Source organism: Melozone crissalis, unplaced genomic scaffold (genome assembly GCF_028551555.1).
Source record: "Melozone crissalis strain CALT ecotype California unplaced genomic scaffold, PUWL_Pcris_2 ptg000019l_1, whole genome shotgun sequence".
NCBI classification, from domain to species: Eukaryota; Metazoa; Chordata; class Aves; order Passeriformes; family Passerellidae; genus Melozone; species Melozone crissalis.
This window is the reverse complement of record NW_026535797.1, coordinates 11,728,208-11,748,222: the sequence shown is the minus strand read 5'-3', so window position 1 is coordinate 11,748,222 and position 20,015 is coordinate 11,728,208. Positions and strand designations below refer to the sequence as shown.

Sequence of the window (20,015 nt, the reverse complement as noted above, 5' to 3'; positions counted from 1 at the left end):
AACAACTTTTGCATCTTTAAGCCTTTAAATGTCACTGAATTTTGATTTCTCAAAATTTTTGAAAGGAGGAAAGGACATAAAACATCTAAACAAAGAAAAAATCCTCTACTTGAATTGGCCTTTCAGTGTAAATTGTTGAGACGTTTTGGCTTTTTAAACTCAAAGCTACTGTGAAGCTTTTTGGGAAGGAGACATGGGACAATACAACCCATCAGATGTTTTAAATCAAATTAAACATTTTTCTTTTTTTAGAATCTGATTTGTTTTTTTGTTGATGTTGTAGGTGTGGCCAGGCTTTAGGAAGGATCTGAAGTGTTTCTGAGTTGAGGGCCTAGTGGAAGGAGGCCTAAAAAACCCCAAAAAAGCCTTTTCACTTTTAAGCTGAGCACATTCAATATGGAAATCCCCATGAACCTCTAAACACTAAACTTCAACTTTCTGTATTTGCAGAAGTGTTTGTGGCAAGACTGTCTTTTCAGTTGTAGGAGAGGATAATCCAGTGCTGCAGAGTAAATTCTAATATTTTGCTAAGGAACCGGGTTTCTTTTGAAGCTGTGGAGGCTTGCATGGTTTGTAGGTGTCCTGTTGGTTTTGTTTATTTTTTAACTGCTTTGTTTATTTGTTTATGTTTTTTTTAGAATAGCCTTTTACATAGGTGAATGTGACAAGGACCTCTGAAAAGAACAGTGTATGAAAAGTGCATTAAAGTGGAGCATCAGGGGCAGTACACAAAAGTTTAATGCTGTCTATCTATTTCTCAGAACAAAAGACATTTATTTGAACCTGTCTTCTTTATTCATTTGACAACTCTCTGGTGTTTCTTTGCTAATGTAGCTCAGTGGTACTATTGCTACAGATTATTGCACCTATAAAACTGGTCTGTGCTGATTTAGGGAGATGCGCTTTGGTAATTTACAGTGAAAATTTATGTTCGTTGAGAAAAATAAAAGGCTTCATTGAAAGCTAATATTAATAAAAATGCCACTTATGTGGCATGTTGTTTTGGGTTTTTTTTGGTCCAGTGGCTGTTTATTAACTAATTCAGCTGCATACAAAACGCATTCCATTGTGATTTCTGTGCTCATGTGTATCCCCATGCCTGTCTGGGCATGTTGTAGCATTGTGCCTGTGAGAGGTGTGCTGCCCCATTACTGTACAGTTCTGTATTCCACATCATGGCTCTCTTTGTGCCTGGCTACAGAAAAAGAGAAATGTGGCACCACCTTAACTCATCCACCTGCCCATAACCCATATGAAAACAGTACCATGGAAGGTGTGTGCATTAACCCAGTGACCTACCTGGTATTTTGATCTGGCTAGTGGGAACTCACATTCTCAGTTACAAGTCTTACCCAAGTTTTTATTGTATTAGCCCCATCAGAGGGCATGACTTTTTTAGAGGACTTGTGCTGCAATATGGTGCCACTTTCCTTCCTACCTACTTCTGCATTTGAGCTCCTTTAAGGGTCTTACACACTCTCCAACAAATCTGAGTGACTCTTAACTACTGCTGTGGTTTCTGTACCAAACACAGTATGGCAGGCACAGGTGTAATATGCATCATACCCTCCTTGTTCTTCTGCCTGCAGCTTGTGCTGTTTATTCCCTGGGGTGAATCCCCTTGAAGTGCTCAGAGCTGGATATGTTTCCTGCTCATGTACTGAAGATCTCAGTCCATACAGTGTAGGTAATCTTGCAAGGTGATCTCTCCATACCATCATTTTTCCATGTGCTGCCTCACTGGTGTTTGGTGTTCTGCCCACCTGGAGTTCATTTTAGAACAGCTCTGTATGTGTCCTCTGTCCCCAAAGCTCCTGCTTTAAAGGAGATGCAGCATGTCCCAGACACCTCTCTTCCTCTGCATCCATTCCTAAGGAACTCTCTGAATTTTAGTCTGATTTTCAGCCTGTTTTGTTTGTCTGGTGCTTGCCATTCATTGTTCACTGGATTTTGAAGGTCAGGGAAAGTATATTTTCAAGGATATACCCTTGACAGTAACCAGTCCTGCCTGCCTTTCCCCTCTCCACCTAAACTAGAGAAAAAAGCAACATTTTATACATGGATGTATATATAAATAATCTAGAATGTAGAAAGACCAAATGTAATTTTCATTTAAATAAAGGCTGCCATTTAATTTAATATTATAGAAAATGATTAGATCTTAAACCCTTATAAATTACATTTGACAACTCTCTGGTTCTCCTTTGCTATTCCTTATGGCAATTATAAATGGCAACACAGGATGCTGGCAGAAATGCTCATTCTGACTGGAGTTTGTTTATTGTCTCTCAATGAAAAGTAATTAATCTAAATCACTGGTGGGGTAGATGCTTCCTCCTGGTCCCATAATGAGAAGGCTGAAAGTTCCCTCCCCCTATAGCTTCCAGAAGAAAAAGTAGAAACAATAAAAAAAGAAAAGCCAGAGTCTGTCACTTTTCTTTCTCTGTGTGCTATGTAACAAACGTGTGCTGGTCCAAGCTGCATGGGTGGTGGTGAGCTTTTGTTTTTCACTCTGATTGAGCCTCCTGCCTTTCCATCCTGCTCTGTGTAGGACCAGCCTTTCCTGGGAGGATGGATGGCAGCAGAGATGTTGGGTGGTGTTCATTTCTCCATTTGAAGAATGGAGAGTGGATGTGGAAATTGGGTGAAGGCACAGGGCATGATTTATGTGATGTCATCTCCAGATGTGACTGTTGTTAGGTTCTTCCACCTTTCCTAGCTTGGTGGTTTTATTATCTGATCTTCTAACACTGTTACACACCCAGAAGAACAAATTGGCCAGATTTGTCAGCCATCTGGTGGAAATACTGCCTTTGTTGTCTCATATGACCATTTCTTGCACTATCCACTGAAGTGCTGCAGATCATGTGTGAAAGGGCAGAGAGAATGTTTTGTGTGCGTACCACTTCAGGTCCATGCAGTCTTGTGCTCCTTATTTGAGGACAGAACTCCAGCAGTAACCTTTTAATATACAGCTTTATTAACTGTGTAATCCTCTATTACATCAGGTGGAAAATGTTTTTATTCCTGAAGTAGCCTTTATTTTAAATATAAAATCTCTCTGGATTGTCTTCTTAAACGGCCAGGCCTACATCCTTTTTCCATTCCATATAAGCAAGTGATTTTTACTAAACTATGTTATAGTTCTCTGGCATAGGCAATATGCTTTAGGTGAACAGGGGTAAAAAATATCTTTGCACTCTAAGAAAGGAATATCTTCAAATACTTGTAAAATTATTACTGTTTGGGGCATAATGAAATTGATATTTTGATCAGATTAGAAAGAATGAATGTACCAAAACATCCCTTAGAGTGGATATCTTGGAGCTCTCTTCTCAGGCTAATTCCCAGGAAATCATTTGCATGTGGGGAATGCTTCTCGTTCCCCACACCGGGCACCAGAGCACAATGCAAGTGCATTTCTTCAGGATTTATCCCATGGCTTCCTGTGGGAATGGCTAGGGATTGATTTTGGGGCGGGTAAGTGATGGATGTGAGGGATGTTGAAGGTCCTTTGACATCAAACTGGATTCATACAGGTGGCTTCACTCTGGGAAAATGTTCACTTCTAGTTCAGCTTTTCATTCCTTAATGGAAAGGATCAGAAGCCATTTACATTGTATTCCCTTTCCCTTGGTGACTTCATGGAGCTAATGAGGTACTTAAGATTAAACAAGCACTGAAATTTTTTGCTTGATGAAGGCCTAACATACCAAGGGTTTAACCATTCTTTGAAACCGATTTTTGCTGTCAAAATTAATGTATTTCCCTCTTGTAGTCTTGAAGTTGGAGCTCTGTGAAGTTGGATAAGAGAAGTCAATGTGGACAAAACCCAAAACTGCAGTGGATCTCAGCTAGCTGATCATTCTGCAGTGAGCTAGAAAAGGCCATTCCTAGATCTGTTTTCCTGCTGAAAGACAGTTTCTATATTTGATTCAGCTGCTGTATCAACAACCTGCTGTGTTTAGAACAGCTCTAATTTATTTCCCACTGTTTGCCTTTATTTTATGGTACTGGTATTTGCTTTAATGTGAAGTCGTTTTCTCCAGATGTTAATAAGATGGTATTAATGTTTCCACAACATTTTTCCTGCTAACGTTTATGTAGAGCTTGCCATCTGATAGTGTGGAATCAACCCATTTTAAAATATTGATAATAATTTTCTAATTAAAATTAGAGACTCAGAAGTGTTTTCCTCCCTGTAAAAATTGAGGTCGTGCACTTTCCTGTGCTTGGGGAAAATTATGTTTTCACTGACTGAATGAATGTCTCTTACTGTGCAAATTGGGAGTGTGATATATGAAATGGTGTCAGTGTTTGCCCATGTGCATGTGAACTATACCCAGCTGCCAGCAGTTGATCCAGGAAGGCATTCTGTGTTTCCATGGAGGTGATGCTCTCATTCATAGCACTGCAAGCTGCCAGGTAATGAGCCTTAAATCTCAGGAATGCTCTGTTGCTTACTTTTGGAGAGAGAATTCCACATGGGGTGAGAGAAGTGGTAGACAGATATGGTCCAGGAAAGCCTGGTGTCGCTGCCTGAAGTTCCTATATGCAAGCAAAATCAACGTTGATACATAAATTTTTTCTTTCTTACTGATCTTTCTGAATTTATCTGGATTAAATGAAAAAAAAAATGAATCAAATCAGCAAATGAGTTGCCAAAGGAAATGAAACTGAAATAATAAAAACCCATCCTAATTCTATGGGATGTTATACTCTTGAGTGATGTTCTGAATACATCTGATAGGAGTCAGTGCTGTGTGACCTCACTCTTAAATTATGTTCACTTTCACTTTTCCATTAACACTTTCCCTCCATTTTTCTATTTAGATCATGCTTCTTAGTGATCCAGAGGTTGAGAGCAGCATCCTCATCAGCTCTGATGAAGGAGCTACTTATCAGAAGTATCGTTTGAACTTCTATATCCAGAGCTTGCTCTTCCACCCCAAGCAGGAGGAGTGGATCTTGGCCTACAGTCTGGATCAAAAGGTAAGCAATTGATTTAATGTTTCAATGATTTTGAGCCAGGAGTTGAAGGGGATATTGTCTAGAACTGCTCCCTCTCAGAGATGATGAAGAATTTATAGTGTGCTTTGCTGTTCTCACTTTGCAGGTTTAAATGTGCTCAAAAGCCATGCAGTGACTCCAAAGCCAGTTTGCTAAAAGCAGCTGAGTATTAGACTGATCGTGATGGGTGTGGAAACTTTAGTAGTGGTGTTACTATGAAAGATGAAAAGAATTAGAGATTTGACATGACAAAACAAGCTGTTCTAAAAATCTATTGATTGGTAGGCACTGATTTCTGTGCTGTCCCTGAGGATGGAGCACTCAGGCTGAGCTGGTCTGTAACAGCTGGATGTTGAGCCTCGAGGGATGCTCATTCTGCTTGCAAACTGGAGGTCAGGGAGCAGCAACAGATGACAAACTCCTCTGTGCCACTTTTAAGCCTCTTTGCAGTGCCTTCTGTGAGTGAAAAATCTCCAGTCTGTTACTTTGTCCTTAGCAGGTTTGCTCTCAAACAGATGAGTGCTATGTGAAAGGTGCTGAGCGGAGCAGGTGCAGTGTTGTAGCAAAGTGCTGTGGTGAGGAGATGTGAGCTTCAGGTCTGGAGCAGCAGTCCCCACTACTGCCCAAAGCTGAGACATAGACAGGATGGTCAAGTTACCAATTCTACAAAGTTTTAAACTTGCCAAGCTTTTATCTTTCCCTTCTTATGTTTCTGTCATCCCAAGACTCTGAAAAGCAAAAACATGCTGAATAACCACTAAGTTTTCCTCACTGTGGTGGGCTGACCCTGGCTAGATGCCAGGTGTTCATCAAGGCCACTTGGTCACTCCTCTCCTCAGCTGGACAGGGGCAGAAAATATAATGAAAGGTCTGTGGGTCGAAATAAAGGCAGGGAGAGCTCACTCAGCAATTACCATCATGGGAAAATCACATTCAACTGGGGAAATTAATTGAATTTATTACCTATCAATACTCTACTGTACTTTATCCCTTTATACCCTACTCTACCAAATAAGAATAATGAGAAATAAGAACTAAATCTTAAAATAGCTTTCTACCACCCCTCCCTTCCTAGGCTCAGCTTTGCTCACAATTTTCTCTTTTTTCTGCATCCCAGCAGCAAAGTGGGACAGGACATGAGGGCTGTGGTCAGTTGTCTCTGCCTCTTCTTCCTCCTCAGGGGAGGACTCCTCACACCCTTTCCCTGCTCCAGCATGGTGCCCCTCCCACAGGAGGAGCTCTCCACAAACCTTTCCAGTGTGAGTCCTTTCCACAGGCTGCAGTTCTTCATTAATTGCCCCACTGTGGATCTTTTCATAGGATGAAGGCTTCAGGAACAGATTCTTCCAATATGGGTCTCCTGTGGGCTCACCTTCACCTGTCCTGCCATGGCTCAAGGGGTCAGCCTGACTCACCATGGCTTTCACTGTGGGCTGCAGGGGAATCCCTGCTCCAGCACCTGGGACACTCCTCCCCTCCTTTTTCACCGACCTTGGTGTTTGCAGTGCTTTTTCTCTCATAGATTCTCACTCCTCTCTGGCTGAAGCTTTCAGAATTTGTTTCTGTGAAGCTGAATTTGCTTCTTCCCCTCACTTCATGACTAAGTTATCTCAGAGGTGCTACCACTGTCACTGATGGGTGTCACCTGGGCCAGCAGTGGGTCCATCTCAGAGCTGGCTGCTATGAAAACCTTTCCACACAAACCAAACACATGTGTTAACCTGTCAGATGTGAGGGTGTGTTCTGGGTGGGATTTTCAATTTTTGCAGTTATTCTGGAAGATTTCTAAACTAGTCAGTCTCACATCCCAGCTACAGGAACAATATAGCTAAAATGCTGTGCCTCTCTATTTGAGAATTTCTTTTGGAAGGCTAGTGCAAGATTTTACCAAATCAGTTACTGAGAATATAATCAAATAATTTCCTATTGCTCTGCTTCCCACTTGCTAAAAGAATGCTGTGGCAGGCACCAGGTGTTTTGCTGCTGTGCTACTAATGATTCTTGAGTGACATTTGCAAGAACAAAGCTATTGTAAACACACTCCTTTCATAGTATCAAGTCTTTACTGTACGAAGGAGTTAGTCAAATGTCAAATATTTTCCTGCAATCAGAGGATCAGTGTAACAGGGATTTTGAAAGAGGCTGGAAAGACCAATCTATTTATTTGATGTCACAAAATGTCTTGATGCTACTTTTAAACTGGAGGTAATAATTTGCATGATCCTGGAGTTTATTTAGACAGGTTTGGAAGAAACAGGCATCTGATGAGGTAGTCATGTATGTGAGAAGCCAGATCAGACATCCTGAGCATGCCTTTGCAAAGAGATCCATCTGCAGTGAGTGCTGAGCATCTGCTGTTGGGATGAAGCACTGTATTTCTACTTGCAAAGCTTTGTAATCTTTTTGTGATGTTAGTCATTGGAGGGAGAAATAAAAATACAAGGGAGGCATATGATTGACTGTGAGCTGCTACTAATGCTCCCCTGATCCAGTGCAGCAATAGCAGGCCAGGAGCATTTTTGCTTCTGCTCTTTCAAACAAATACATCTGTGTGCACACCTCAGCTGCTGTCTTCTGCCCAGGAAAAAGACAAGAAAAATGAACTGAACTAGAAACACCCTTAATTTCATCCCAGAAACTGAATAAAATTTTTCTAAGTGTAAGAGCAAAGATGAGTTGGTCTGTGGCTTGTTGGTCAAGTGGAAATGGAGCAAAGCCAAGTTCAGGCTTTTCCTTTATGTCTGCCTTTGCATTCAAGGCCACTCATGCTTTCCTTCACTGGTCAGAAGGATGGCCTGAAGTGCTGGTTCAATGTGGGTCCTAGAATGGAGCCATGGAGCAGTGCTTTTCCCAGCTGAAATGTTTGCTTAACACGACTGAGGTATAGATTGTGCTGAGCCATGTCTTGGGTTAGTAAGAGCTGTGAAAGAGCTGTCACTGTGAGTCAGGATCACCAGCTTCACTGCAGTCATGGCTGATGCTGAGGTAATGGGCAGTGCTCGTGGAGTGTGACAGCAGTGCCATGGGAAATCCCCAGCTGGAGTCTCTGAGAGGCCAGTGTGATGCATTCCTGCAGGTCTGGAAACAGCGGCACTGCCACAGTCGAGTGGGAACCAGAGTCAGCCCTATCCTTTTCTCAGGTTAGGCCAATGCAAGAATAAAGAGGCTTTTAGGATTTAAGTCCCATATACTTGAGAATATTCATCATATCTTTTGCATCTTTGTAAGATTGTTGTGGTTGTTCTCCTTTTTCTCTAGAAGCCAGATCTGGATCTCACAGCTTCCCGCTCTACTGTGCCATGCCTTCTCTCCTGGGTGTGGTTATGGGATTGTGCCAATGGCAATGACCATTTCATCTCTCTGCTGCTCACCAGAAAAGAGAGACCAAGAGCTTCTAAAATAAGTGTCTAGAGAGGCTGCAGTGGTGCTCACAGCTGTGAGGAGGCTATCCAAAGGGATGCCATGCTGGCAGGGGCTAATTGTCCAACTCCAGCCTAGTTCTGCTCCTGTGCCCTTTGTTTTTGTGCTCATTTTCCTGCAAAGCAGCATGAAGTTGCCTGGTACAAAACAGGTGGAGCTGTATCAAATAGTTCTTGCTTTCTCGGTTCATATGTCCATTTTTTGGGGATAAAACTGCTCTGAAATACTTCTGACTTGATGCATGAGAGGGCAATAAAATAGAAAGTTTATCATTAGCCTGCAACCTGCGGGTAATATTCATCCACTGATACTGTGACAAGGAAGGTGACTTGCTCTTTGCTCTGTAGTGCAGACACTGCTACAGTGGGACACCATATTTTCCCACCTCTCTAAGTTTTAGAAGTGTGTTTGACCCTTAAATTCTATTTTAATGACTTCTTTAGGGACAGATTTAAAAATGCAGATGTTATTCTGAAAACAAATCAAGTACATATAATTTGACTCCCAGTAGCAGAAACTATTAAGGGAAGATCTAATCCATCCTCTTGTAACTGTAAATGTGTAAACAAGTTGGAAAAATTAATTTCATATCTTAGATTAAAATAAGTATTTCAGATTAATATTTTTCTTATTAGTTTTCTTTCAATTAAAAAAATAATAATGTACTGTTTTAAGCAAGCTGTAGTCAACTTGGAAATTAATGAGAATGATGAACCTGAAAATCCATTTTGCTTAGTATGTTGCTCCTCACAGTAAAATGAAATTAAATAGGGACAGTTCAAATCCCTACAAATAATGAAGTTGGTAACTGCCTAGATCAAAAGATTTTTGAATTGTTTTGTTTATAAAAATAGAAAACAATAGTAACATTTCGGAATGAAATACAAATAGTCAGTGTTTTGGATCTTCCCAATCAATAGTTTTCGTCTAATGTCTTCTGACCTTCAGTTCCATGGCTGTGATTCAAGCCTTTGTTTAATGACTGTTTTAACCTAAACATACCTCCTTGTTTTTAGCTAATTACTCCACAGTTGATAACAATGTTAGAGTATTTATCTAGTTGAATAAAGAAATGGCCAACCAACTAAAAAAACCCAACACATTTTGAATGTCCTCTTAATAGGATTATTGTCCCTTCCAAGATGGTGTTTTAAAAAGTCCATTCCATATTCTACAACTTTCTTTAAAGAGGATGAGCCCATCTCTTCTCCACAGAACTGTTCCTTGAAATATGGCTTCATACTGAGAAAGCCAAAGACTTTGTGGTATTACCACTTCCATCAAGTGAAATAATTGAATATAAAAACAGTTCAGTCACCAATTCTTTTATTATCACTCCCACATAGGTATTGTCCCGATTTTTCCTGGTTAGGGCAATTCCCAGAAGACGACTGAGTGAGATGGAGTTCAGCAGGCTTTCTGAAAGATGCATTGCTGTGTGGCTGCTGGTTACGTTGTTGATTTAAGGACAAATCACAGTCCACCACCATTTGTTTTCTCTTAGTAGTATCCAAGGAGTTATTGAGGATACTTCCTTGGTATGAGTCAACACACCATATAGTTCCTGTTCTTAATTTTTATAGCCAATTAGGACCCTCCTCTGCTTTGCTAACTCTCCTGTATCATCTCATAAATGCAGCAGGGCTGAGCCAAGAAATCTCTCTGTGTGGGCATGAACATGTAGCAAGTTCACAGACCCTGATGTCTTCTCAGAGAGTATAAAGCACAGGCTGGAGGAATTTTTACAGGGCTTTAAGCAAACCTGTGTGGGTTTGCTATTCCCCCCTGAGCTGCCATGTGATATTGTATAACTATCAGGTCCTGGGATATTAAATGCATCTTGTGAGTTGAAAATCTTGGATCTCTTCCCAGTAGCTTTGTGTGTATGTGTCAAATTTATTGATAAAATTGCACAGTCTGATGTGTGCACGTGTTGGTTCTGTTAATGGCCCCCTTAAGTGGCCTTTGGCAGAAGGTGGACACTGTGTAAATGTTACAGACAATTTGCTGCAGGTCAGACTGGGTCTCACAGGGAGTGTCCATGTTGACACTTGGATATATCACCCAGTACAAAATGGAAAATGGGCCTGCAGCCTTCAGTTTTTGGGGGTACTTGCAGAAAATACATAGGAAACTATTTTAAACAATCCTTGGATAAAAATGTGGTGGGAAGGGGAATATATGAAAAAGGTGAATATTGCCTGTTGCAAAGTGTGGGGAGCTGCTCTGTGGAATGCTGCGAAAGCTTCAAGCCTTCCAACATAAGCTTAAGGTACAGATTTCATTGCTGCCATTCACAGTGACTGGGGAGGAATATCTTGAGTTTATCTTACATTCCTGATGCTAATATGCTGAATGTCTGATTATTTGTCTCATTTATCCAAGAAACCAACTAATTCTCAATAGGCAAAACTTCCTCTGTGGGGAGTGGATGAGTCTGGAGGTAGAAATGGAAGGGACTTTCCAGCTGCATGAAGTTTCTCTCAGAATGACGTTGAAACTTTCATAGAAATATGCAAAAACTCTCTTGCATAAATATTTGTTTAAAAGATAATTAAAAAGGATAATTTGTTTAAAAGAGAAAATATCAATTAATAGGGAGAGAGATATTTAAAATATTAGAAATTACCATTGTTAAGAGAAGAAACCCCAGGTATACAACATGGTAGAATCCCACTTTTTCCTTACAGACCAAACTGTGATTTGAAGCCTGCTGGGAATAGGTAAGAGGCAGAATGATTCAGTAATACACCAATTTAAATTCCCCAGCTACCCATTACAAATTTGAGAACATTGGATAAACAAGAAGTTTGGCAATCAGTGGCTTCTCCCTCCATGGAGCTTAATCTTCAGCAGAAAGTGAACAAAAGAAAGTGGGTGTCTCATTATCTCTTCGAATGAGGTGATAAATAAGAGGTGCAAGATAACATTCTGCTGTATCACCAAGTTGCACCTGGCAGACAGTATCAGGTCTGACTGGAGAGATTCCTTTGGTGTGGGAGATGTGGCAAGTTATCATCTGAAAATTGGATGCAGTGCATGTCACAGCCTTGACTATCTTGACTAGACACTACTGAATTTATCAAAAAACTCACAAATAAGACTGGGACTATGGGGGAAAGTTTTTCAGGGGATTTTTAAAATGTTTTTTTCTAATTTTTTCTAATGTGCTAGACACAGAACCAGAGCCATGGAGGCAGTGTCTCTGCTCCAGGTAAAATGCTGCCCTGGAATTTAGGCCCAGTCTCCCAGTATGACATGGGGCAGTAAGGCAGCTGAGGGTGAGGTTGTTTGATTGGGGCTTTTTTTGACAATGTGCAGTTGGGCAGGGTGCTGCCGGAGAAATCCAGGAGGAGTTGATTCTAGGAATATGGGCACCTTGTTCCAAGCAGTCATTCATCTCTGGGATTCTTTGTGATGAGCTGTTTTCACGGACACACGGAACAATCCAATTTGAAAGGGATCTCCAAAGATCCATCTGTCCAGCCCTCATGGGAAAGGGAGCCTAGATGTGATTGTCTAGCACCCAGTCCAGTTCTGTCTTGAATGCCTCCAAAAGGGCTCCTTGGTCTCAGATTTTGTGTCCACTAAGGAAACTTAGGCACACGGGTGCTTCAGGGTTGTGTTTGGGTCAGGCTATTGTACTTTGAGTTGGAACTCCTAATGCTGGAAATGTGATTCCAGGATAGCAGCTGCTCCTGCAGATGTGCTGAAATCAAGCAGTGAGAGTTGCTGCATGTCTGAAGTGAGATGTGACTCTGGCCCAGGCCTGTAGGTTTTCTTTCCTTAGGAACTGAGGTATGGGGCTGATGAGGAGAGGCAGGCTGGTGTCTGCCTCACATCTCGTTTTGATATAAATCAGCAGGCACCCAGACCTGTTACCTGCTCCTCAGCAGCACTTCTGCTCCTGGAATTTAAATGTAATTGTAGTTGTCAGAAGTTGTTAGAAGTGTGAGTAACTACTCCTTTTATCAACAACAGCTCAAGACTGCACTTCTTGGATAAAACACAGCTTTTCTTAGCAAGATGTGAACATTACTTTTAACGAGGAAAGTAAGTTCTTTCTGCTCCTGCATGGATCCTCATGGTAGGATTACCATTTCATTCTATGATGTGGAGAACACGCCAGGGCTAGTTTCTCATCATAGTTCAGTGATATCTGAAGAGCACACTGCCTGTGATTCCAGTCCTGTGGATACAATGCTCAGCTTTCAGATCTTGCCCCAGTCACTTGACATTTGAGCACCCCATGGAGTAAAGCTGGAGGCGCACCTACTGCATTCTTTTCTTCACCCCAAAGGGAAAGAGACTGAGGAAGCTGCCATAATGACAGTTAATCCCACAGGCCTACCATACTGAGGAAGGAAATAATGTGAGTATATTGCCCACCTGTAAAGGAGCACACAGTGTTTCATGTTTGATACAAGCCATATTATACTAACTGCTCACAGAAATCTCTACCATACTGACTGGTCCATTGTATTGCACACTCATTTTAAGAATCAATCCCTGCCTGAGAGTACTTGCAATTAAACATGAGGCTGACAGAGAAAGTGGTGTCCCCTGAGCATCTCTAGTGTATTCAGGCACAGGTCATTAAAGTGTTTCACTGCCTAACTACCACTGAGAACTATAACAAAGTCAGAAACTGAACGCAGATAGAGTCCTGTTCCCATGACTTAGCCACAAATAAGCCTTTCATCTTTTTGCCTTTTGAATACTCTTCTGAGAACATCAGGTTCTACAAACATATCATGTGTCTGTGTTGCTGGACAAGCCACCTGCCAGCAGCTCTCCCAGGCAGGCAGGGTTCCATCAAACAGATAAACTGAAATGTTAGTAAAGTTAGAAAAACACAAACCAAACATAAAGGACCAAATCCTTGAGATTGGGAATGCTTAAAAGCAATTTACAGAAGTCTCCTCTTCAATATGATAATGAACTGAAGAATTGAAATCACTTAACTTCATTTACAAATCATGAATATGTATCAGTGCCTTTAAATGAAAGGACGACTAAAACAGATATAGTGTTTGTTCAATTCATTAAAAGGAAGACAATTTATCAGGAGGTTTTTTCCACTCCTAAACTAAAGCTATATGCAAATGTCAGTAAATCAAGACCTTGCGCTAATTCTGCAGCATGATGAATATTTTTATAATCCTAATTAGAACCAGTCATTTAGTTCAGCAATTTCCCCCAATCTAGCCAATTTGAAATTAAAATAGATGCCTTGATTACAAAACTCATTAGCAAAGAAGCACCCTTTTTGCTAACCAGTTCATTTGGAATGCACAAGCTGAATGAAGTGAGGAGCACTTGTGTTGTCAATTGCCGTAAGTGAAGTGAGCCTTAATTGTTGGCATTGTGAAGTATTTGTATTGCTGCATGTTTCATTGCAGTATAATATATCATTCATTAAATGTAACAAAAGCATTTTTAAAATTTAATTAAGTGCTGTTGGTGCACCAGGTAATTTTTATAAAGTCAGATGTCACAATTGTTTGCATTTGAAGTATTGATGGGCATTACCGTCAGAAAGAAGACGTATGACTCTACATTTATCATTCTGATTATGGTAGGCCTGGCAGTTTTAATAGGAGATGGGAAATTAAATTATGCAACTTTGGCTGTACTTCAGAAATGCCCAATGAATTTTGTCCTGGCAAAATACTGAACTTTGGGCTTGTGATGATTTGTGGTGGCAAAGAGAAAGTAACGGCTTGTGAAACTTGATTTAGCCAGAACAGACTTTCCTATTGCTTGTTATTTATGTTATAGACACTTTATGAGCAGGTTTTACTTTGAAAAGGGAAATATAGAGATAAATGGAGCGAGACACATTTGATGCTTAAATGTGCTCTTCTGCTGGAGCAACCTAGTTTATTGTGTAACAGAGCAAGGATCCTGTGGCTTATTCCTGGCCATGCTAAATCATGGCTGTATATTGATTTTATCTGGAGCCTAAGTGGGGTGAAGAGTGGTTATAAATATAGCAGATGGAAATAAAAATGAAGGAGTGAAGAAGGCTGCAGAATAAGAACACCAGGGGCATGATTTATTTTGCCTGACTGTAGAGATCTAAAATGTTGCAATGTAAGCCTACACTGGGTGTCATGGCTTCACATGGTAGTTGATGGGGATCTACTGAATGGTGTTGATTGATTTCTGGAAGCAAATGGAGGTGACTCTTTTAGGATGAGGTAACTTGTACCTTGGACTCATTTGTATTGACGAGGCCTCTGCTGAGTGTCAAGGAAGTAATTTCCTTTGCTGAGATGTAACTATTTGCTATATTACCTGACATTAGGAGACTTGAAACCAACCCTGCTGTCTGGATGTGTGCAAAATGGATTACAGGGGATACGATTCCAATATGATCAAAACAGCAAAAAGCATTTAGTTTCCTAGTTCCTGTTATCATGCCTACAGATTCTAATGACCCTCACCCTGGAGAAGAGAGCAAACATGATGTGCAAGCAAAGAAGGAGTTGGCAACCTTTTGTTTTTCTTTTCCTTGAGGCAGCCAGCCGGATGGCCGATGCTGAGGGGTGAAGGCACAGTCCTGTCCCCCTCATCCCCCCAAACAAGCCCCTGCACGTGTCTGTCTGTCACATCACCAGCACCCAAGGAGAGGGGCAGTCTGGGAGGGTGCTTCCTGGGATGCATTTCTATGTGCTGGATTGGGAGCTTGCGTTCAGGAGTAGGAATGGCAGGCTGGCCCTTGCTCTCTGTTCTGCCCCTCAGGATTCAGGGGCGTTTTCAGCTTCCTGAAATCAAAGTCTTTTTATGCAGTTGAGAGATGCATATCTGAGAGACAGAGAAGCTCCAGAAGGCAGCAGGCAGGAGCTGATATGTCCTGGCAGAACTTGCAGTGTGCATGGGGTACCCTGTGTGAGAATTTACAGCAGGTGCTGTAGTAGTAACTGGGCCACAAGGCAGAGAGGGTCCTTCTTTTATGTTTTAGCATGCAGTCTATTAAAAAGTTCATACATTTAATTACGAATCAGTTTGTGTCTATTAGGTGAAACAGGTTTATGTAATGGTAGAAGCGTCTGTGTTTTTTTTTGGATTGCCCTTTGCAAGCAGGCTTCTCTCTGTTGCTCTTGCCTCTCCTTTTTGAGTCACAGCAAACCATCCCTGTCTCCAGTGCTTGTTTTCAGTGGGGAAATGGACCATATTCTGATCTGATAGCATACCTGAGGTGCTTTACAAAAGATGTGTGCAGTCACACATGTAGCAGCTGATATTCAGTGTGAGTCCATTGATTTTAGCAGGGAAATGCTGATTAACATCACTGGAGGATCTGACCTGAAAACATGTACAGTTTTCTTTTCTCACATAAAACAAGACAGATGTAGTTTATGCCTCCCAGGGCACAGGGATTCCCCCCCCCCCCAAAAATGTGCCTGGTGAGAGATACAGAGTCCCTGGGCAGAGAGCCTGTGTGCAAGCTCTTTCTTGTGTTAAGGCAACTACTTATTTCTGTTCAACCTTGACATATGAAAATTCACTTTTTAAAAAAAAAATTCTTATTTTTTCTATATTTTTTTTTCCCCTTCAGATAGAAGCTTCATGTAATCAATTTTTCTGGGGAATAAAGGTGCCAGAGGAATCACTGCAACTCCTCTGTCCCCTTACTAGGCATGGATGATCAGCTTTTCATGCCTGTTGTGTCAGTGGTGAAAGAGAAGGCCAGTTCCTGGATTTTTGGTCTAGCACGTCAGGAAGTTCAATCCTAAGTGTTTAGAAATAATGAATTGGTTCTTTAAAAGTAATGGTTTTGTAGAGAAAAAGTCAGAGAGGTGTGTGAATAATTTCAGTTGTCCTCTCTTATATGTCTCGTGTGCTTCTGGGACTGAGGAAGCATTGAAAACCATGTTTTTCAAATGCCTCCTCACAGTTAATAGAATTAGAAATTTTACCATAAAAAAAATGGAACAAAACCCTCAAGATTTTCATAGTGTCCTGATTCCAGTACTGTTCTTCTGCAGGGCATTTATGGTTTTAAGACACATATCTTTATTTATGCTTGCAAATGCTGCACATCTTCAGTTGTGTTTGGGTGCATATTTCAGCTGGCTGTCCACATTGGTTGTCTGGGGGAAGAATGGTGACCTGTTTGTGTAGGGTGTGCACACACCTGTGTGCAGGTTTGAAGTTTTGCAGTAGAAGCCCCACATAAGTTTTGTGACAGTTACAAGAAGTTCTTCCAGAGTAATAAAATTCTTTAGTTTTGTGTTCAGTTGATTTTTATAGGACTATGGTGGCTGTAGAATGAAAGTTAGGGCATGATGCAGTAAAATTTTGGTTCATTGGGAGTATTGTGGGTATGATAAAAGGAGGAGCTGAGGCACCAAAATGAAGGGTGATATTTTTGAGAGGAGGACAATTGATCAAAGAAACAACAAAGCTTAAAGCTTTATAGAAAATCCTTGTGATTCTGTAGTACAAAAGGAGGAAAATGGGATCCTTCCCACAGCCTCCTACCTTGGGCAACTCATTTCTGCCAGAGGTTCAGTGATCATAAACTGTCTGAATATAGATTTTGTAGCATTTTATACTTGTAGTGTTCAAGAGATAAAAGCACGTACAAATAACATGTTAGCAGAATATACTGGACCCAAGGGGACTTTCCTGCCATACAGTAAGAGTACAATAATGTCATCAAAAGTTTTGCTGCCAAAACAGGACTCCAGTTTTGTCCTCTAACATAGCACTTGCTTCAGGCCAGTTGATTTTCTCAGATCTTGGTGCAAGTCCGTGAGAGTTATGCACACATACCCAGCGGCAGAAATGTCGCGAGTCTGAAAGTTCTGCTGCAAAATTAAGTCTGATATTCCCTAGCTAGATGAGTTGTACTTTTCTCTTGTGACAGCATGGAAAAAGCTGCTTTATTTTTCCTTTGCAGCCTTCCACTATGAGTTATACTATACCATCACTGTGAACCTAGATTAATACCAGAAATTATAGTTACATTAAATCAAGTTTGGTGAGTTGTTGTTGACTCTACTTGTTGCCTTGAATTGAGTTTGTGTAGTTCTGGGGCTTTGTAGAGGCTTTTTCTTCACCCTACTTCGTCAGATGGTAGGAAGGTACCTAGAGTTTCAATTAAATGGGATAAATGGCTTAAATATAGACACCATAGAATATTTACAAACCTAGAGAGCTGCTGAGAGAGGCTAGATAAGAGCTTTCTTTTTCTTGTGAGATCTGCAGTTGCTGATTCATTTATTCCAAAGGTACGCAGCTTGATTGCAGGAGCTGGGTGATAGATGAATCAAAGATGACAGTGTAAACAGTGTCTGCCCAGCAGCCTGGAGGGATCCCTGCAACATGTGAGTTTCTCATTTGGTGATTTTTCTGGCAGTGATGCCTCAGTGCAGTGACAGCTTCTGCTCCAGCTGTCAAGCTAAATTGTTCCTGATGGTTGCTGGTATTTACAGTGATGCTGTTCATTTGGGTTCCTCCAGTAAACAGTCTTGGATTGGGATGAACTGAATCTCTGTGAGGTGCAGGGAGGAATTTCTCGTTTTCCATGAGACCTCTTACTCTTCCCTCCCTGCATGTGAGCTCTGGCTTGGCTGTGTATGTGTGGAGATGGATGCCTGTAAAATCAGGCTCTGCCTTTCCCTTCAGCTGTTGCCTATTATCAATGCATGCATTGCCAGGGAATTTGGTCAAAAAGAAATTTGGCTGGCTAGAGGTGAACTGAATTACTCCACTGGATTTTAAGAGTTATAGTAAGAGTATTACTGGAGAATGTCTTCAAGATATCAGAGGCCTTCATGGAGACCAAAGCTGGCTGTTGAGTAGGAGAGTGAGGCTGAAAGGAATCTAACTTTCTTTATTATATATTCAAGCTTGCAGAAGCCTCTTCATTCATTATAGGACAGGATATGAAAAGTGCGTGGTAAGGGAGATGGCCAAAAAGAATGTATTGTACAAGATCTGGGATGTTTGAGCAGGAGATAATATTTGCTGAAGCTACATCTTCAATGCTATCAGAAATAAAAGTTTTCTACCTTTTTTATTTATAAAATTTTTGCTCACAGAATTTATTTCATAGCAAGAGTCGTCCATGACCAGCTTCTGTGTTCTCTTTTGGGGGACATAAGAGTCCCATGAACTAAGGTGGGCTTTTCTCTGGGCTGGTTTGGTGCAGTATTTGCCCTTTGTCCCAGGCAGCATAGAGCACAGGCTGTATGTGTGGACCAGAGCTGTCCAGAGAGGGATTTCTCTCAGTGCAGAACGTGTACATGTCCTAAGCAGTGTCCATTCATCTACTGTAGTTCCCCAGAAGACTTTCAGGATGGCATTTGGGGCACATCCATGACCAAAGGAGATGTGTGGTGGCAGCCTATAAATGCCTGCTCTGCCCCATAAATCCCTGACAGAACCCATGGCCTCAGATTGAGGGGGCACAGTGCCCTCATGGGGGGAATGGAGTAGAAGAGTAAGGACAGTTTGTGACACAGCTCTGACTTTGTGAAGAAACACAGCACTCTGAGAAGTGGGGGGCAGCTCCTGAGGACCTGTGATGTTTGCTGCTCTTCAGCTGGTGAGGGGAGAACTGAGTGGAATGGGCAAGTGCACTCTGTCAGGGCTGATCCCAAGTGAGAGCAGCATTTTCACCTGGGTGGGATGAGTTCAGGTGTGTGTCTGCTCAGTGTCTGAGGGTGGTGGGTCACAAAAACTGTGTAACCATCCCTGTCTGGGAAAATGCTGATGAATGGCAAACTGCATTGGGTGGCAGGTGTGTGTGTGTTCAATAACATACAATTTAAACTGGGGCAGAGTACATTGCTTTAATTTGGCTAAATGGCACATACTGCTTGAAACCAGACTAATATTTCTTTCAAGCTGTGTGAAGTTTTTTTTTTACATGAACAATGACTACATCTCCAAAAAAATGCTGTTCTAAATGCAGTTTTAAAACCTATTCATTAATGCCTATGTACACAATTTCAGAAATGTTTTTTTTCCACATGAATAAATAAATCAGAAAAATCTTATGTAAGTTTAGAAGGTGGTTTGGTGGTGTGAAATCTATTTCTTCCACTAATCTGAAAATATCCCTTTGCCATTAAATCCTGGTCTGTATAATATAGAGGTTAACCTACAAATAGTGCCACAGGGTTTGTAAAGGAAGGAGGAGAGGAACAGCCAAGCATGTGATTGTAGCTTTATGTCCCACTTTGGCTAATGCCTCAGCCTCTGCTGCTTTGTCCCTTGTAGTCTTATGCTCAATAAACATGAAAGATTGGTCTGTAATAGCAATGAATGTACCCAGATGCTTGCACTGTAATTAAAGGCATATATCACACAATAAAGCACATTTGAATGAAAAATCTTCCCATTAGACGTGTGGTTCACATTTATTTCCCCTTATTGTTAAACTTCTGGAGTATAACCATTGATGGAGTGTAGGGAGGGACTTCTGAAGGGCTGCAATGTGAAGCCCCCAGGAGCACAGAACATTTTCCTGTTGGGCTGGGAGGGCACAGAGCTCCTCAGTGCAGGCTGACCTGCACAGCAGCATTGGCTTCATCCACGTGGTTGGTGGATCCAATTAGCACAGACCT

The 20,015-nt window shown here is 41.3% G+C and overlaps 1 protein-coding gene across 1 annotated transcript in view; it reads left to right on the top strand.

The window, feature by feature from the left end:
- The window catches only part of LOC128937256 (VPS10 domain-containing receptor SorCS3-like), a 264,166-nt gene that overhangs the window by 138,585 nt on the left and 105,566 nt on the right, over nucleotides 1–20,015 (top strand). The window contains exon 4 of the mRNA XM_054276750.1: nucleotides 4,834–4,992. Coding sequence (XP_054132725.1) covers nucleotides 4,834–4,992 — 159 coding nt within the window. The remainder of the gene's footprint in view (nucleotides 1–4,833; nucleotides 4,993–20,015) is intronic.